General features: G+C 44.0%; 1 protein-coding gene across 2 annotated transcripts; it reads left to right on the top strand.

Annotated features, from left to right (window-relative positions):
* LOC149302672 (translocon-associated protein subunit alpha-like) lies at positions 1 to 5412 on the top strand. Of its 2 annotated transcripts, XM_089482283.1 has the most exons (9): positions 1 to 73; positions 1177 to 1289; positions 2320 to 2413; positions 2567 to 2829; positions 3056 to 3132; positions 3490 to 3568; positions 3833 to 3926; positions 4221 to 4235; positions 5345 to 5412. In XM_089482283.1, exons 1-9 carry the CDS (start codon positions 1 to 3, stop codon positions 5410 to 5412), a joined length of 876 nt encoding a protein of 291 aa, XP_089338409.1. The 2 variants fall into 2 exon arrangements, with proteins under 2 accessions (XP_089338409.1, XP_089338410.1); XM_089482284.1 differs by lacking the exon at positions 4221 to 4235.
* Positions 5413 to 19633: the final 14221 nt, after the last annotated feature.

Below are 19633 nucleotides of genomic sequence, written 5' to 3'. Positions count from 1 at the left end.
ATGATTCCTCTCCGCAATCTATTGCTGCTCGTCCTCTTGGCTTTCCCGGTCACGCTCATTGGCAATGCGAGAGGTGAGTGCGCGGGAAGGCCGGGCGACATGAGCTTGGCTCTTAGTGCCTGAGCGGTTCGGTGTTTTTGTGTGTCCGTCTATATTGTCTGCTTGCAGCTTTGTGTGTGGAAATATATACCGCTCACTTGACCGCGAGTGACTGGCCTGCGGAGTGTGCTGTGAGGCACGCATTGAACCGCGTAATATCGGCCTAATACCATTAGCGTTTCGTGGTGTTTTTCTGTGTTGTTAACGCTGGTTGCATGTTGGCAATTGTGTGTGTCTGTCCCATATGTGTTGGTCTGTATACGCTCTGTGTATGTCAGGCCTCTGGCTGACGTGTCACTCTGCGCCCTCTGCTCATTCATTCCATGGCTCCTCCTCACACTGCCCTGCATATGGTGAATGTATAAAACCTGCACACGTATACGTTTTATTCATGCACGGGGGCTAGCGAGATATTATTATAGAAGAATACGAAAAAATTGGAGCGCAGTTACAGAGCTTACTGTGCTGGGGCTGCTTCGCTTGGTTTATATTCCATAAGTGACACCCACACACAAAACAGCCCAGTCCTTTCAATTCTATGTGATGAATTACTTTTATAAATAAAGCTTGTTTTATTCTGGGTTTTGTACTTGGAAAAACTTTATCCTGTCTGTTTTCTTTATAGAGTCAGCCTTTTTCCATAGCTCTATTGTAGCGAGGAAGAATATAAAATTAACGATAACTTGAGGATACATAAAAGTATGGCGCAAGCCTAGTCATAGGTGTAGGTTTAGTACAGTCACACTTAAGCGTCAGATAAGTATTTTTCATGTATTGTTTGGGCTGTTTTGCAAACACTGAAATTGTTGGCTTAACTATCAAGTTTATTTTAGATGTTTTCTTGGAAGCCTTTGAAATGTTACTCTGTGTACCAAAAGTAATCCTCCAGCATTTCGTATTAACTGTTTGATGTGTTTTGCTGCTTCGTTTTACATGTCGGATTCTTCCATTGTTTCAGGTTCATTTTGTTTCACTGCAGCATTACGTTTTCCCATGTAAACTGATGTTACTTGGGACATAGTGCCTTCCACATAAAGAGTGACAGACATTTTTTTCACCTTGTGTATTTATATTTAGGACCCCTGGTCGCTGCACAGGATGCAACAGAGGATGAAGAGGCAATCGATGATTCGGTAGTTGAGGATGATGACGATGAGGCTGAAGTGGAAGAAGATGAATCTACAGATCTGGTAAATAGTATTTATAACTCTCTAAAGTGTCAAGGTAGACAGATCTGTGTTTGAATTTGAAGTCTTGCGTCATTGTAAATGATAGATTTTGAGTATGCGTTTCTGACTTATGATGCATGTCACAAGTCTCTCGCCTGTCATTGACCACCATATCTCTGAGATCTGGTATGTACACCCCAAAGCACGTAGTATTTGTTGCTCCCATCGCCTCTACTGTTCATGTGTATGCAAGTAAAGAGGAAAAAAAACCATAAGCAATATAGCTGCATAGTTATTAGAAAAGGCTAGCAGTCACAATAAAAACCTCAATGTTCTAAATATTGCAATATGCACCAGAATTGGTTTAGCTTTACATTTATAAACATAATCCACAATCCCCTGTCTAGAGTAATTTTGTGACAGGATATCCAACTGTCTTGAACTGCATGTGAAAGCCCTTACCTTAGGTAGAAGTTGAAGCACTTCAGCTGGCTTTCTCCTTGTTCTGATATCTGAAGCAGGCAATTAGTAGCAAGAAAGCGCTCACATTGAAATCGTTGGGATCACCTTCTGCGCACAGCAGTCTGCAAAGGCAAGCGCCGGAGCTCAGTGACAGTAAGCATTGCACATGCACAGAGAGATGTGTTAAACCTGTGTGGAAAATAGCACGGATTCTGCGGAATCCCCCCTTATGCGTTTGCAAAAGGGACACCCCAAAACATTAACGACTAGAGGTACGATATGCATTGAATCGCTGGACTCTCCAGCTACATCTTTTGCAAAAAAAAAAGAACAATACATTTGCCAAGGTCCACTTGAAAGTCTTTTGTATGTGTAACAGAGCCATTAAGTGACAAATACAGCAAAGGTTAAGAGACTGGTTAATGTAATTTTTCTTTTGAAGCAGGGACCCTAAATCCAATATTTGACACATGCATCCTAACAATCCCTTTAAATAATAAAAGGTTATTGAGCAAACACTTGGTATAAAGCTACTGTTACTTAAACGTTATCCATTAGTACTTTTTCTAACGTTTTGGTTTTTTTTCAGACAGAAGAAAAAGAGGAGGAAGAGGACTTGAGTTCGGGTGAGCCCAAAGCCTCCCCCAATGCTGATACCACCATTCTGTTTGTTAAAGGAGAAGGTAAGTTATTTCCTGTGTGATTAAAGTATTCATTGTGCAGTAAAGCTGTAATATATCCATGGTATTATTCCCCCAGTTTTTTTAGCCTACCCTCTAAACATAGTTAAATCACATCTGTTTCTTCATAAACTTTCATTTTGTGTTTCTCTCCAGATTTCCCAGCTAACGACATTGTAAAGTTTTTGGTGGGCTTTACTAACAAGGGTACAGAAGACTTTGTTATTGAATCCTTGGATGCCTCTTTCCGCTACCCTCAAGACTACCAGTTCTACATCCAGAATTTCACCGCTCTCCCATTAAACACCATTGTCCCTCCTCAGAGACAGGCCACATTTGAATATTCTTTCATCCCTGCTGAACCTATGGGAGGCCGTCCCTTTGGTCTGGTTATCAATTTGAACTATAAAGATGTAAACGTAAGATGTGCATTTATTTCTAGTGCTCTGTAAGCACACATGTTCCTGTATATATTTGGTTACTGTTGAGTTGTTGTTTTTTGACACTTAATGTTGATATCATTGTTGAAAATGTAGTCAGTTTCCTCTGTAAATTAGTTTTCATTGAGGGGGATAGCATGATCTTGTAGGTAAACATAAACTTGCTTTGTTAATTGAAGTGCCATCCTTTTTTTGGTCTGTGTAGGGGAATTCTTTCCAAGATGCTGTCTTTAATCAGACAGTTACAATCATTGAAAAGGAAGATGGTCTGGATGGTGAAACGTGAGTTGTGCAGCACCTTATCACTTATAAATACACTGTTTAAATGTACATACATACATACATACATACATACATACATACATACAATTTGACGGCAGATAAAAAGCCTACTGCTCACTTTTACTGACATGAGACTCGAGCCTTAATCATTCCTTTATCTTGTCTTAGATTCAGGATGGTTTTATGCCTACCCCATTCATGTTTACGTTCGCTTACTATGTTAGCCTCTGCCACTTCTGATGGGAGGCTGTTGCATTCATCTACCATCTATCCTTGGGATAAACAATGATGTGTTTTTTTTACATAGTTTCCGTTGATCTCAAAGCCTTTTTGTTTGTATTTTTTCCCCATTTGTAGAATTTTCATGTACCTCTTCCTTGGCGGACTCGGCTTACTTGTGATCGTTGGGTTGCATCAGCTACTGGAAACAAGAAAGGTATGCAGCGCTTTTTTGATGTTCGAGTATGATCTTGGAGGGCAGCTGATTAATTACCCATTCATTTTGTGCTCCAATGGAGTCTTTCCTACGGTAAAATGTTAAGCTTTAGAACAATGGATATTGTTAGTGGATTTGATCGACCCATCTATTTGTGTTTTCCAGAAGATCACTTTAGTCTCACAAATAGATATTGATTTAAGCCTTTAACTAGGCAGTCAGCCATCTTCTGCTTGTGTTTTATTCATTTTTGTTTTCCTGCAGCGAAAGAGACCTGCACAAAAAGTTGAAATGGGAACATCTAATCAAAATGATGTGGACATGAGCTGGATCCCTGCGGAGACTCTCAGCCAGATTAGTATGTATCCAGTTTGTAATATCTTGCTGTAATTTTGGCATCTCAATATAGAATTGAGAATTGTGTAACATGACCCTACACCCACATTCATTGGTGTTCTTATTTTGCTTTAAATGAAAAATGTCCAAATATAGATGTATTCCCGTCTCGTCAAACTACATTTCTGATGTGCAGTTTAATGCTATTTGCTGTCCCTCCAGCCGTCTTTTTTTTTTTTTTTTATTATTATTAATTTTCACCCCTAATCTTTTCTTGCTGTCTTTCTTTTTATCTGCTTACATTTTGCGGCTTCAGTGCAAAGTAGACGAGGTGAGGCAACTTAACTTTCCTCTTGAATGCATGGTTTGCTGATCACAGATGAACTTACTACTCTTCTGTCATTTATTACATACATCTACAACCCCGTGGTTACTGAGAGATGTTGCATGCATTATGCTTTCTGATGCCTTCACTTTCGAACTGGGTATCTTTATGAATATCTTACAGAAGATATTAAACAAATTAGGCTACTGAAGGTTCTTTATCCAGTTGGCTGTAGCAGTGCCATGGCTACTTGGCACTTAATTCAGCCTCTATTGATCTCTCAACCCTTCCCAGTGTTCTAGACAATTTTCCAGACTGTCTCCCACCTGTACTGTGATATTATGTTTGGTTCATAGCTGTTCTACAAACAGCTCATTAACCCCTTAATGACAGCCCGTACATGTATGGGCTCAAAATGCATTGTTTTCAATGGGTTTAGGGACAGCCCATTGTCCTTAAGGGATTAATTTTATTTTTTATGGGGGTTAAATTGTTAAATGATCTTAACTCTATGGGACTCGTTATACAGTGCTGTGGAAATCAAATATGTACTTGGCTGATCTTGAACCTTTATCTCTTGATATACTTCTTTGTTTTTACACTTGGTGTGCAGCTTATTTGTTGGGCTTGAGAGCCATGAGCTTCATGCAGGCATTGGTGGAGTGGACGTGTGTATTACAATCAAAAACACAACCATTCAGTCTTAAGCCAGTGTAATGTACTGAATGCAGTCATGTGTGTGGCTATTTTCAGTGGCAGCATTGGTAAAATCTGTATGACCCCGTCTGACTTAAAAATGCACAGCAGATATATAAGGAATTGTTTGCTGTTGTAGTTCCCTGATGCTAGGTTTTGCCCAGTCCTGGTTTTTAATGTGCCCCACATCCAGATATGCATACAGATCACCCACTGCTTTATTGAAGTATAGCTCCAGTGGATCATTCCTGTTGATTACATTTTCAGCTACCAGAATGTCTTTTTATACATTAAACCCAGTTTTTAATTGTAAAGGTAGCAACTAACTGGTGTGTGTATGTGTTATGCCTGTGTGTGCGTATGTAATGCATGTTTTTGCTTGCAGATCTGATTAGTTTTTCATTTTTTTCCCTGTTTAGACAAAGCTTCACCAAGAAGATCTCCTCGCAAGCGAGCCCAGAAAAGATCAGCAGGATCTGATGAATAAACAGACTTTGCACTCTGCCATTTATCCTGTCCTCTAACCTTACCCTCCTAATGCCCAAGATGGGAACCTCTTGAAATTCATACTAGCAGCATTAAAAGGGAATTGATCCCTATTACCCACCCAGACTGCAAATTAAATATATATTTTCCTAAGGGAAACTTTTTTTTTTTATACATAAGTATTTTTTTGACATTTGAACAAGCATAGACCATCTTCCGCAGATTGCAATGCAGATTCCACAGTCTGGATCGTGGATGCTGATACCTGAAGTTGTTTCTGTATGTACGTTGCCTATTGCTTCACCACTCTGATGGTTTAATCCACTTTATACATGCCTTTCTGTTTCAATGAAAGCATTGCTGGGTATATCTTCATGTTGGCATGACTGAGCGCTGAGCCATGGATGTCCAGTAATGTCTGAATTCATGTAGTTCAAGTCATGGTGACGGGTGGAAATCATGTTCTGTGGATCTACTCTGCTGCTTTTTAATGCCACAGTGCAAAGATGTTGCTTGTTTTTGTTTTCTGCAGACCTTGGTAGTACTAAGACAGCCTTTGGTTAAAAAAAAAAAACTATACAGGATTCAATGTATATTTGTGCTGACTTCTAATAGAAGTTTGCAATACTGTTTTCTTTGGCGAGGGTGGGCAAAATATAGGGTGGTGTGATATATGTGCAGAGTTTTTTGTTTTTCTTTTCACAACATTTGTGGGCTAAGAACATTAAAATAGGGTCTGATGGGTTGGGTATCCGTGTACAATAAGCGAGGAGCTTACTTTTCTGAAATGATAAATTGACGTTAAATCTGCCTACAGATGTACAAAACATCACATTCTTAAATAAAGGTGAAAAAAGACTATTTCCTACATTTTGTGTTTTCACTTAGTGGTAATGTGTAATCTTGTGCACACGCCTAACCATGCAGTTATCTCCTGCTTGCCTAGAGTGAGAAATCCATATTATCTAAAAGGGAGCAGGGGACACAAATTGGGGGATAGACAAGTTGAGGGTAGCCAAGCTCTGCTTTGCAGCTGAAATGATATAACTTCTGCAAATGTCGTGGTGTCCAGGCATATCGGAAGGCAGCTGTACGGAATACACTCTGACAATGGTTTTAGGAAGCAGAATGCCAATAAATGTGTCCTTATTTGCATGTGTGACTGGAACAGTCTAGGGCCACATTCTGAGTGCACTACTATGTTCCTCTCAAACAAAATAATAATTTTCCTTGCCATTCCAGGTGGCACGAAGGAGAGAGATCTCTGGATCACTTCTTATTTAGGCAGACACTGGTGATATCACAAAGACAACAATAAAGTGCAGATGGTGTTCAACAGCTCTGTTAGTTCAGGGGTTAATGGATCAGTGATTTTGTGGAAGTTACTTCAATGCTCCCTTAAAAGAGAAGGGGCTTGGTGGAATACAGGAAATGTCTGCAAGGACATAATTGCATACATAGTTTTAAGAGGATATGTATAATCTTGGGTCAAAAGAGAACTTTGCCTTTGTATATGGATGTATGTATATAAATACATGTCTAAATAAGAAAAATGGATATTTCTGTATTTGCTCAATAGAAGACTGAGTTTACAGAAATAGGAAATCTTTGCTGCTACATTAAACATCCATATGTGTGGTATTGTTAGAATACACAAGTGTAAAACATGGAAGATGATTTTTCCCATACATCCAATTATTTGATACTTCCTGCACATTTAGGAAAAGCCACCTATTAAGTGGCTATACTGCTAATACATCATGTTTCAGATCCCTGAACCCTGATGCAGGGGACTCAATAAAGTGCATCTTTGAATAATGACAAATCAAGGTTTCCATGAGGGCCGGTATTAGTGCTTCCAGATTTACTATTTTGTGGTGCTTTTAACATGAAAGCTCTCCTGGTTGTAGCTGTGATCATCAGTTTCCATACCATATGAATTTGATTCATTATCAGTAACAAAAAATCATGGTGGCGATATATTATCTATCATCTGTTTTACTTCAAAAACAGCATGAACACTGCCTTATTTAAAAGGAGGTCAATTCAGTGGCATCGGCCATGCCCCCCACCACATCATGATGTGCTTCCCCCAATTGAAACTCCGTCCTTTTTTTTTGTGTATCTACGAGGGAGCACTGATTGACATGGAGGAGAGAGAGGGGCGCCAAGCGGTCACTCATGAATAAGGAGAAAGGCTTGAGAAAGACCTCTGTGTCGGAACGTTGCCTGTGTGAAATTAACTCACCTTACTATTTGAGTGCTGAGTCTCTGCTTTTTTATTTTGATATATTGGAGCGCCAGAATATGACTTCATATCCCGGCACTCAGAAATGATGCCGCACACATCGTGGCAGAGCAACAAGACAGAGACCGCAGGCTCCCACAGCAGGGCTTCAGCAAGGTAAGCGAACAACAAAGTGGGGGGGAGATGGGGTAGATAGGCAGAAGGGAGGGATAGCTAGGGAGAAGTGGGAGAGGGGGTAGATAGTGAGAAGGGAGGGATAGCTAGGGAGAAGGGGGAGTAGATAGTGAGAAGGGGGAGAGGGGGTAGATAATGAGAAAAGAGGGGATAGATAGAGAAAGGGGTAGTAAGAATATTGACATAATGAGTGAGAGAATTAAAGTGTGAATGAATGAGGGTATGACTTAATGTGTGTTTTAATTTTTTGAATGAGTGAGAGTATGAATTAATGTGTGTATTGTGTGAATGAGTAAGAGAATTAATACCCGGTTGGCGTCTTCAAACAGGTAGCACAGCGCCACAATGTGGTCAAAACATAATATTACATGTTACATCTGTAACGTGTTCTTATAACCTCGGGTGACCTCTTAATGCAGGACATGCCTCCACCTTTCCCTGTTTAAACCTGGACTTCCTCTTCTGGGTCACCCTTGGTTGGTGTATTCTGCTGTTTTCCTGTGCGAGTTATTGTGACTATTTATTCGTTTGACCCGGCTTGCTGACTTCGCTCCTGTTTACTGATTTGGTTCCTGTTCTCTGATCGTTTGGTATTGACTCGGCTTGTTTTACTACTCTTCTGGATTTGATTCGGCTTCCCGCTTTACTGGTTACCAGACCTGATTCTCGGTTCCAGCTCTCCTGGCTACTCCTGGTTCCTGTTTGCCTGGCTCACTCCGCCATCCGGGGTCCTCCTCATCCAATCGTCACAGTGTGAATGAGTGAGTGAATAAATTAATGTGTGGATGAATAGCTTGAATGATTTCTAAAAATGCATTAATTAGTATGTGTAAATTATTTGTGTGAATGTGTGAGAGAATAAATGATTGTGTGAATGAAAGTGTGAATTAGTGAGTGAGTGTATAAATGTCTGTGTGTATCATAGATGTATAACTGATTTGTGGAAAGGCAAAGATGGCACAAGCAGGGTGTTTATGGGACAAAGATGACACAGGGCGGCCTGTTTGGGGACAAAGATGGCAAGTCCTATGTGTGTAATTTGGTTGCTGCTCAGGCTCTATGTGGGCAGTGTGAATGCCAAGGCTGGCCTTTGGGGTGCGCAATATGTGATCTATGCCTGTAATTTAGGTGTTTTTTATCCATACCTTTAATGATGAGTTTTTTGTGAATTCCAGTTGATTTTTGTGTTATTCTATTGATCTTTATCTCCTATACTATCTTTCCATACATCATTTTTGTATACCTGCAAATTGGTAGATTTTACTAGTTTATGACGTAAAGTCGTGATTTATAAAGACACGGAGGCGAGCATTATGCTTATCTCTTTTCTTTATTCCCTCAGCAGCAAAGAAAGAGAAAACATTTTCAAACGAAAATATATGCATACACAAATACACCAATCACAGGTATACATAAATATCCAATGAGGGCCCTCCAAAGATACCCCTCCTTCCTATATAAGCGTCTGCATCCTGAACACCTTCCTCTTTTCTTTGAACGGAACCGAAGAGCAGGAAACAGTCGCAGTAAACTGAAAACATCGACGAACTGAAGAAACCGTCATATCAACCAGGACATGGACGGAGAAAAGGCAATCAAACAGGAACCGGAGTTTACGAACACCTCACGCTGAAAATAAAGAGAAATCGAAAACAGTGAGCAAAACAAACAGCCACCATAAAGACACAAACATGGCCAAAACGGAAAAAATCTAAGATAGAACGGCAATACAAAATAACCTTATTAAATAATAATAACAATAACGCATAATACCATATAGTACATAAAACACAAAATAAATGGGAGGGAATACAAACCCAAACCTAAAAGAGGAAAAACAAAACAGGGTGGGAATAATGCTCGCCTCCGTGTCTTTATAAATCACGACTTTACGTCATAAACTAGTAAAATCTACCAATTTATAAAGACACGGAGGCTCCCATTATGCTAGTTTAAAGCTGGCCAACAACGGTAGCAGAAAAATGAGTCAAAGGCTTAAAATAAAATTCCCTGAACGTAGACTCCCTGGACCAATCCGCCGCCTTGAGGAGATCTTCCAACCGACATCCCAAAGAAGCAACCTTAGACGCCATGGCCCCTCTAGTAGAATGAGGGCCAAAAATGGAAGTGTCGATACCCGCAGAATCCAACAACCACTTGACCCACCGGGCCAACGTAGTAGTCGACACAGGCAAATGAGGTTTACGAAAAGACAAAAAGAGTTCGGGACGTGAACCGTCCCTAAAAGCAGCAGTCCGCGCCTCATACGCCTTAAGGTAATCCACAGGACACAGGCGTGGCTGAAGAGGAAAAAAGGGATAAAAAACAGAAGTAAGAGAAGTTTTGGTACGTCTAGAAATGTCGAACCGAACACCTTCAGGGGTAAAACATCTAGAAGAAATATCCAACGCCCGAACGTCCGTCACGCGCTTGCAGGATATAAGACAAAACAGCATAACCAACTTAGCAGATAACTGTTGAAGAGACAGCAAAGGGTTATCGGGCCATGAAATCAAAAACTCAAGAACAACGGTCACATCCCAAAAGCCCGAATATCTAGGACGAGGCGGGCGAGACAACCTCATACCCTTAAGCAGACGGCAATTAACTGGCTGCTTCCCCAAAGGCACCCCCGCAAAACCCGCGTGTCCAGCGGAGATAGCGGACCTATAAATGTTGATGGTGCGATATGCCAAACCATTGTCGAACAACTCCGTGAGAAAACGCAACGCCATCGTTACAGAAGCTGAAACGGGATCCACACGTTGTCCCACGCACCAACGTTCCCACATGTGCCAGGCATGACCGTAAGCCCGTCTAGTTCCTGGCGCCCAAGCTCCAGCCAAGAGATCCTGAGTCGATCTCGAAACACCATGGACAAACCAGGGTCCCCGGAAACCTTCCAAGCCAACAGGGGAAGAAGGCCTTGACAAAGTAGAGGATGAGGAGACCCCTCCAAATCCACAACCAGATCCAGACTGTGAGGAAGCAGGCGTGGAACGTCCACGACCATCTCCAATAGCGAGGGGAACCATGGTTGAGTGGTCCACAATGGAGCAATGAGGACCAGAAGGGTACTGCACCGGCGAAGATGGAGCAAAGTCCGTGCCAGGAGGCAAAAGGGAGGGAACGCGTAACTCTTGAGGCCCGACCAGTCCTGGAGAAACGCATCTGACGCCAAAGCCTCCGGGTCCGGCCTCCAACTGAAGAAAACGGGAAGTTGAGTATTCAACCGTGAGGCGAACAGGTCGATCTCGAACGGTCCCCAAAGACTCGAAATCCGACGGAAGACCGAGTGAAGCAGGCGCCAATCGCCGGAATCCTTTAGATGGCGTGAGTTCCAATCGGCGACACGATTGCTCAGTCCGGGGATATGTTCCGCCTGAACAGAGATATTGTGAGCCAGGCAGAAATGCCAAAACTCCGTCGCCAGACTCGACAGCGCCTGAGATCGTGTTCCGCCCAGGTGGTTGATATACCTGACTGCCGAGACGTTGTCCAGCCGAAGAAGCACGGAGCAGTTTGATGAATCTCCCAAAAAACTCCGAACGGCGAAAGACCCCGCCAGAAGCTCCAGACAATTGATATGAAGCCGCTTCTCCTCCAATGACCACTTGCCTCCTGTAGAAGAGCGACCGCATCTCGCTCCCCATCCTTCTCGGCTGGCATCTGACTCTATGACCACGTCGGGAGTTGTGCCGAATATCGCTCTCCCGTTCCACGCATCCATGTGGGTCAACCACCAAGAGAGCTCCTCCGTCGCCTCGCAATCGATAGGAACGATCGCGTCGTAAGAAAGGCCTTGCAGCAAAGAGCGGTTCTTCAGCCTCTGCAACGCCCGATAATGGAGAGGACCGGGAAAAATGGCCTGGATCGACGCCGACAGAGTCCCTATTATCCGTGCCAGATTGCGGATGGAAATAGTCGGCCGTCTCAAAATCCTCCTGATTTCTCTCTTGATAGACGTCACCTTGGAAACCGGGAGATGCATGGACCCTTGGACTGAGTCGATCAGGAATCCCAGAAACTCCATAGACTGAGAGGGATGGAGATCCGACTTCTTCCAATTGACCAGAAAACCCAGGTTCTGTAGAAGGGATACGGTCCACGACAGATGAAGCTGCAGGGTACGCACGTCTTGAGACATAATGAGCAAATCGTCTAAATAAATGATTAGACGAACTCCGGTTGCGCGCAATTTGCCCACCACAGGCTTCAGAAGCTTGGTGAAGCACCAGGGTGCCGACGAAAGACCGAACGGCAGGCTTGTGAACTTCCACCGTTGGGACCCCCATCTGAAATGAAGGAAGTCCTGATGTTCCGCGGCTATAGGAACCGTCAAATAGGCATCCTGGAGATCGAGTTTGACCATCCAGTCCCCCACCTGCAACAGGTCCCGCAGACAATGAATGCCCTCCATCTTGAAATGCTGGTAGGATATGAAGGCATTCAACGGGCGCAGGTTGATCACTGGACGAACACCGCCGCCCTTTTTGGCCACCAAAAACAAGTTGCTTAAGAAACCTGGCGAGGCGTCGGGAATGGGACATATGGCCCCTTTTGTAAACAGAGCGTGAACCTCCTCGGAAACCAGCGACCTGTCCGTCTCCGAGAACTGAATCACCCCGGGAAGCACATATTGAATCGGGGTCTGAAGGAAATCTATGTGATAGCCCCGCACCGTATCTAGGACCCAAGGATCCGCTGTCAAAGATCTCCAAGCCTCGACGCAGAAACGCAGTCGGCCCCCGACCTGAGATGTGGGAGGCAAAGAGGTTAGATGTGCACTCACCATAAGGGCGCCTGCCCTGGTAGGATCCTCTAGCTCCTCTGTTCTGCCATGGTCGCTGACGCTGAGGGAAGAAGGCAGAGGACGCTGGCTTGTGGTCCTGGAAATGGGATCTGGAAAGACCGGGGCCACGGGGACCTTGATATGGTCCCCTGGAGTTACGGCCCGGTAGACGGCCCCTGTGTCTACTGGCCCCGCCAAAAACCTTCCCTCGAAACACCTTGCGCATATTAGACTGCGCTTTGTCCAAAGCCGTAAAGGTATGGACGAACGAACCAAGGTCCTTGACGAAAGAATCGCCAAAGAGCAAGCCTTTAGCCTGCGGGCCAGGCTCAGACACTGCCATATTGACAAGCTTTGGCTCTATTTTCAGGAGAATGGCTTTGCGCCTCTCTGAAGCCACAGCAGTATTAGCGTTTCCAACCAGACAGATAATGCGTTGGAGCCAGCCACGCAATTCCAGCAAGTCCACCGGGGCATTATCAGAGAGAGCCGTCTCTACTGTCTCAAAAGCTTTAGTAACTGGGCCCAGGATATCCAGGATTTTATCCTGGCAATTCCGAAGGGAAAACTCCAAACCCTTCTTAGACTTCCAGCCCGTCTTCCCCAAAAATTGGGCGATCTTAGGATCAACTTCAGGAGTGGCACAGGCGTCATCTGGTACAGACGGCCTAGGGCATTCAGCCCGCAACTTGTTCCTAGCCACTTTATCCAAAGGTTTACGAACCCTGGAGGCTACATATTGTGCCACATGTGGTGAGGGGAACCACTCTGCTGACCTGGGGTTGTGCAAGTCATCTGGATTAAACATGGGCTCACCCTGAGGATCCAAAATGGCATCCTCCCCAACAACATGATGGCCGGGGTCATCTACTCCCTCATCCGCAGGAGCAGCATCCTCATACGAGGAAATCTCAGCCTGATCCGAAATATCGGACGCCTCCTCAGAAGCCGACTCAGAGTCGGGCGAATCGGAAAAGGATCGTGCCTTTTTCCATTTCCGCATCGATTTTGCCCGATGGTGGGCTCTCTTACGTGGTGCAACCACGTCATCAGTGACAGGGCGTACCTTGTCCGTCTTAGTTTTGGAGGTCAAATGTGTAACATGGTGAGTCTTGGCCGAGGCCTTACGGCCTGAAAAACCCTCTGAAGCGCCACGTCCACTTAGGTCAGGATTAGGAGTAGTGGTAGGGAACTGAACAGCCTTAAAAGCAGAAGCAATGGATTGAGAGATGTTGGATGACATAAGACCCATAGCAGACTGCAGGGCCTGGTTAACTGACCTGGACATAGTGGCATCCAGCAATGAATGAAATTCCTGAGAGGTGAGGGCATCCCCTTGGGAATCATTAGGGCCCGAACCCTCAGCATGAGCGTCATCAACAACCTGGCCAGACATCATTGGCAATTCAGCCGAAGAAATAGTTTTGTTGGGGAACATAACAACCAAGAAACCAGTCTGAATGGGAGAAAAACAAGGACAGACAAACAATACCGTGCAACAACGGCAGAAATCCGAGCAGCCGAACCTGAAATACAGCACAAAAACCGCGCGGCACTGAACTAAAATGGCCGCCGCGACACGAAACGGCCGCACGTAAAGCCTGGCAAGAGAGGAGAGAAAACTTACCTCAACAAAAATGGCCGCCGCGCGTCTGACCCAGGTCGCGCATGCGCGAAAACCTAAAGGAGAGAGAGGAACAAACCACCGGACACAAAACAAAACAGCAGATAGAGAGGGCCGCGAGCGGCAAAGACGCACAAAAAAGGTAGGCACCACATAGGAAACCGAGGAAAAACCAACGGGGATGTGGGATAGCCCCCCGGGCGTAGGGAGGGGGGGGGGAACCCGCAAATGAAAGGCAAAAACCATATACAAGAGCAGAAAAAAATCGGTAATACTTATCTCTGAGGGAGCAGCAAAGAAAAGAGGAAGGTGTTCAGGATGCAGACGCTTATATAGGAAGGAGGGGTATCTTTGGAGGGCCCTCATTGGATATTTATGTATACCTGTGATTGGTGTATTTGTGTATGCATATATTTTCGTTTGAAAATGTTTTCTCTTTCTTTGCTGCTGAGGGAATAAAGAAAAGAGATAAGCATAATGGGAGCCTCCGTGTCTTTATAAATACAGGATTTGTATATCTTATTTAGTTGATCAATACCTGCAGTGCTGTTTCCATGTGTTGTTTATTTGACCTATATCTTCATTGTTGAGGTTACAATGTGATTTCCAGTTGATCTATACCTGCAATAATGGGTTTCTGTGTTGATCTATACCTGCTATGCTATGTTTCCATACATTATTATTGTATACCTGCAAAAACAGGATTTGTATGTCTGATTCTGTTTATTTGATCTATACTTTCAGTGCTGAGTTCACATGTGACTTTCAATTGATCTATACATGCAAAGCTGGGTTTGTGTGTTATTCTGCTGATCTATATCTGCTATGCCATACATTATTTATGTATACCTGTAAATATAGGGTTTGTATGTCTTATTCGGTTTATCTATACATGCAAGTGCCGTTTACATGTTTACACCTAGATATTTGATCTATACCTAAATTACAGGGAGGAAGTAAAAGAGAGAAGGGGCTTATGGAATGAGGGGACTCTGGGGATGATTACAAGGGAGAGGACCTCTCAAAATCACAGTACGGTCAGAATGAGGGAAGACTGCACTGACTCTTACAGTCTTCCCCTGATCTGAAGTCAGCAAGACAAATATTTTTGTTTGGTGTGGGAGCAGAGGGAGTGATTGTATGCTAGGGGCCCAAGGAAATGCTTGCCTATATATATTGGCACTTGGCAGCAGGGTCATATATTTATATATATATATATATATATATATATATATATATATATACACACCGTATTTGCTCGATTATAAGACTTTTTTTTCAGAGCAAATGCTCTGAAAAATACCCCTCGTCTTATAATCAGACCTCAAATAGGTCTGACTATGAGACGACTAAGATCCAGATCTCCCGCAGCTGCAGGGGACCTGGATCCTGCTGTGTGTCCGCCCCCCCACCGCCCCCCCACCGCCCCCCCCCCCCCCTTACCGGTACTTCTGAGTCCCCGGTGTGTAGCTGGGCCAGCGTGTAGATGTCTATGCGATTCGCGTAGACAACTTCCGCTGCAGCAGGAAGGAGGCGTGGCTAGCAGCGGGGTTTGTCTGAGTCCATCGCGCAGACCTTCCCCGGCTGTCAGAGATCACCGGCACCGGTGCGGGGAACTCTGATCTCTGACAGTCGGGGAAGGTCTGCGCGATGGACGCAGACAACCCCCGCTGCTAGCCACGCCTCCTTCCGGCTGCAGCGTAAGTGCGTGGGATCTACACGCTGCCCGGCTACATGACAGGGAAGTCAGAAGCACCGGTAAGTTTGGAGGGGGGGCTGGGGGAGCATAAGGCATTTCTGGAGGCAGAGTGCTCTGTGAAATGCCTTTTAACCCCCTTAATGCCACTCTGCCTCCAGAAATGCCTTTTTAACCCTCTATACGCCACTCTGCCTCCTGAATGCCTTAAACCTCCCTATATGCCACTCTTCCCCATAATATGCCTTTTAACCCTCTACATGCCAGAGTGGCATATAGGGGTATAAGGCATTTCTGGAGGCAGAGTGGCACATAGGGGGTCAAAAGGCATATCATGGGGCACAGTGGCATATAGGGTTAAAAGGCATATCATGGGGCACAGTGGCATTTAGAGGGTTAAAAGGCATATCATGGGGCACAGTGGCATTTAGAGGGTTAAAAGGCATATCATGGGGCACAGTGGCATATAGGGGGTATAAGGCATTTCTGGGGCAGATGTGCATAACTGGGGGGCAGGTTGGAAAATAGAAGGAAATAAAACCAAAATATTTTTCTGAATCATAGCTTTTATTAAAAAAAAATAGTTTAGATGAATTAACATTTACTGGTAAAACTTTTTTCCTATAGGGTCGGCTTTTTTTCCCTAAATTAATATTCAGATTTGGGGGGGGTCGTCTTATAATCAGGGTCGTCTTACAATCGAGCAAATACGGTATATATATATATATATATATATATATATATATATTGGCAGCATGGTCTAATATTGAAGAATGAAAAATAACTGCCAGTTCAGCTGTTATTTTTTTGAAGTTATATTTCAATCATGGTCCTTTCTTCAGAGATAAGTGCATATTATGTAGTTACAAATGCGTGTAACGCAGATATACACTACAAAGTATATAATAAAGCTCATAATTGTTGTCTGTGAATTATTCTTCTGAAATATTAAAACTAATTGTTTCTATTCAATCGTCGTAATATTTTTCCAATGAATGGAGGAGGAACATGCTAATTTGGCAATTACAGAAATAATTTTCTGTTGAGGATCACTTTATCAACACATTATCATTATCATTTTAGGTGTTAAGTTCTGTTAGTTAAGTGAAAAAGCAGCAAATAAAGGAGATACACTGTATACAACAACTACACGTTGATGGTTATAACAAGCGTGCCTCCCATTGTGTCATACATCCAAAGAGTGGCTATTTGATTGGGAGTGTGGTTAGAAAGAAGCTGATCGATACTCGAACATTTATATTACTTTCAGTCCTGTTGATATCTAGTTTAGGTAAAGCATTTAGAGAAAGAGTGATATTAAGGAGAAGTTAATCAGCAAATATATGGATGTCAGTTCCCTTTGAACTGGTGTTGCCCAGGTTTAGGGCACATATGGGGTAAACATAGGGTTGCCACCTTTCTTGCCAAAAAATACCAGCCATGCTATTTGGCATAATTAATTATATATGCGTGACATATATAATAAACAAATACTGCCTGTCACAGAAACATAATGTGTACCTACCCCCCCCAATATTTTCTGTCACAGAAACATAATGTGCACCTACCCCCCAAATATTTCCTGTCACAGAAACATAATGTGCACCTACCCCCCCAATATTTCCTGTCACAGAAACATAATGTGCACCTACCCCCCAAAAAAAAATATTTCCTGTCACAGAAACATAATGTGCACCTACCTTCACCCCCAAAAAAAATATTTCCTGTCACAGAAACATAATGTGCACCTACCCCCCCAATATTTCCTGTCACAGAAACATAATGTGCACCTATCTTCACCCCCCCAAAAAATATTTCCTGTCACAGAAACATAATGTGCACCTACCCCCCCAATATTTCCTGTCACAGAAACATAATGTGCACCTACCCCCCCAATATTTCCTGTCACAGAAACATAATGTGCACCTACCTTCACCCCCCAAAAAAATATTTCCTGTCACAGAAACATAATGTGCACCTACCCCCCCAATATTTCCTGTCACAGAAACATAATGTGCACCTACCCCCCCAATATTTCTTGTCACAGAAACAATGTGCATCTACCTTCACCCCCCAAAAAATATTTCCTGTCACAGAAACATAATGTGCACCTACCCCCCCAATATTTCCTGTCACAGAAACATAATGTGCACCTACCCCGCCAAAAAAAAATATTTCCTGTCACAGAAACATAACGTGCACCTACCCTCACCCCCCAAAAAAATATTTCCTGTCACAGAAACATAATGTGCACCTACCTCCCCCCCAATATTTCCTGTCACAGAAACATAATGTGCACCTAACTTCCCCCCAATATTTCCTGTCACAGAAACATAATGTGCACCTACCCCCCAATATTTCCTGTCACAGAAACATAATGTGCACCTACCCCCCCAATATTTCCTGTCACAGAAACATAATGTGCACCTACCTTCACCCCCCAAAAAAATATTTCCTGTCACAGAAACATGTGCACCTAACTTCCCCCCAATATTTCCTGTCACAGAAACATAATGTGCACCTACCTCCCCCCAATATTTCCTGTCACAGAAACATAATGTGCACCTATCTTCCCCCCAATATTTCCTGTCACAGAAACATAATGTGCACCTACCCCCCCAAATATTTCCTGTCACAGAAACATAATGTGCACCTCCCCCCCCCCAAATATTTCCTGTCACAGAAACATAACGTGCACCTACCTTAGTTTACTTTTATCAGTGCAGGCAGGAGTAGGGACGTAAGGCTTTTTCCTCCGAGTCCACAGGCAGCAAGCTTGCACAGGCCGGCCGGTCTGCGGATGCAGGCTAACTCCAGAGCGCTGGGGGTCACTTCCCCCCAGCGCTCAGCCTCCACCAAAAACAGAGCGGCAGGAGGGAGGGTGATCTAATGGGTGCTCCCCCTCATGCCAATCACCCTGACAGTCTGCCCTGCAAAAAATACCGGCCATTGCATCGCCGGTATTTTTAATATACCGATACCGGCAGGGTGCTTTAAATACTGGCAGTGCCAGATGTGGTCCGTTACATCTGACGTAAAGCTAACACAGCATTCCACAATAAGAACATACCAACAACACGGTGGAACTTGCCATAATTGATGGAATCAAGAATCCTGCTCACTACCAGAAAATACTGAAGGAGAATGTCCGGCCATCAGTTCGTGACCCTAAGCTCAAACGCAGTTGGGATATGCAGGGGGACAGAGACTCAGGCACACAAACAAGTCCATCTCTGAATGGCTCAAAAGAAACAAAATAAAGGTTGTGGAGTGGCCTAGTCAAAGCCCTGACTTGAGATTGAGATGCTGTAGCATGACCATGGGCGTAGGAACCCCTAAAAATCTGGGGGGGACAGCATTTCCCCCATCAGATCCCCACTTTCTCACACTATCTACCCCCTCTCCCCCCTCTCACACTTTCTTACTATCTACCCCCCTCCCTAGCCTCCCTTCTCACACTATCTACCCTCTCCCTACCCCCCTTCTCACTAGCTACCCTCTCCCTACCCTCCCTTCTCACTAGCTACCCTCTCCCTATCGCCCCCTTCTCACTAGCTACCCTCTCCCTACCACCCCCTTCACACTAGCTACCCCCTCCCTACCCCCCCTTCTCACTAGCTACCCTCTCCCTACCCCCCCCTTCTCACTGTCTACCCCAGGGGTGTCCAAGTTTTTTCTGCAGTGGGCC

Source organism: Sceloporus occidentalis, unplaced genomic scaffold (genome assembly GCF_023333645.1).
Source record: "Sceloporus occidentalis isolate IW3139 unplaced genomic scaffold, rSceOcc1.0.p SCAF_18, whole genome shotgun sequence".
Taxonomy (NCBI): Eukaryota; Metazoa; Chordata; class Lepidosauria; order Squamata; family Phrynosomatidae; genus Sceloporus; species Sceloporus occidentalis.
This window is presented reverse-complemented; position numbering and strand designations above follow the sequence as displayed.

Excerpts from the sequence above, each read along its gene's own strand:
- LOC149302672 (XM_089482283.1), top strand. The coding sequence starts at position 1 with ATGATTCCTCTCCGCAATCTATTGCTGCTCGTCCTCTTGGCTTTCCCG. Across the intron at positions 1,290-2,319 it reads AAGATGAATCTACAGATCTG|ACAGAAGAAAAAGAGGAGGA; the intron begins GTAAATAGTATT and ends GTTTTTTTTCAG. Across the intron at positions 2,414-2,566 it reads TCTGTTTGTTAAAGGAGAAG|ATTTCCCAGCTAACGACATT; the intron begins GTAAGTTATTTC and ends GTTTCTCTCCAG.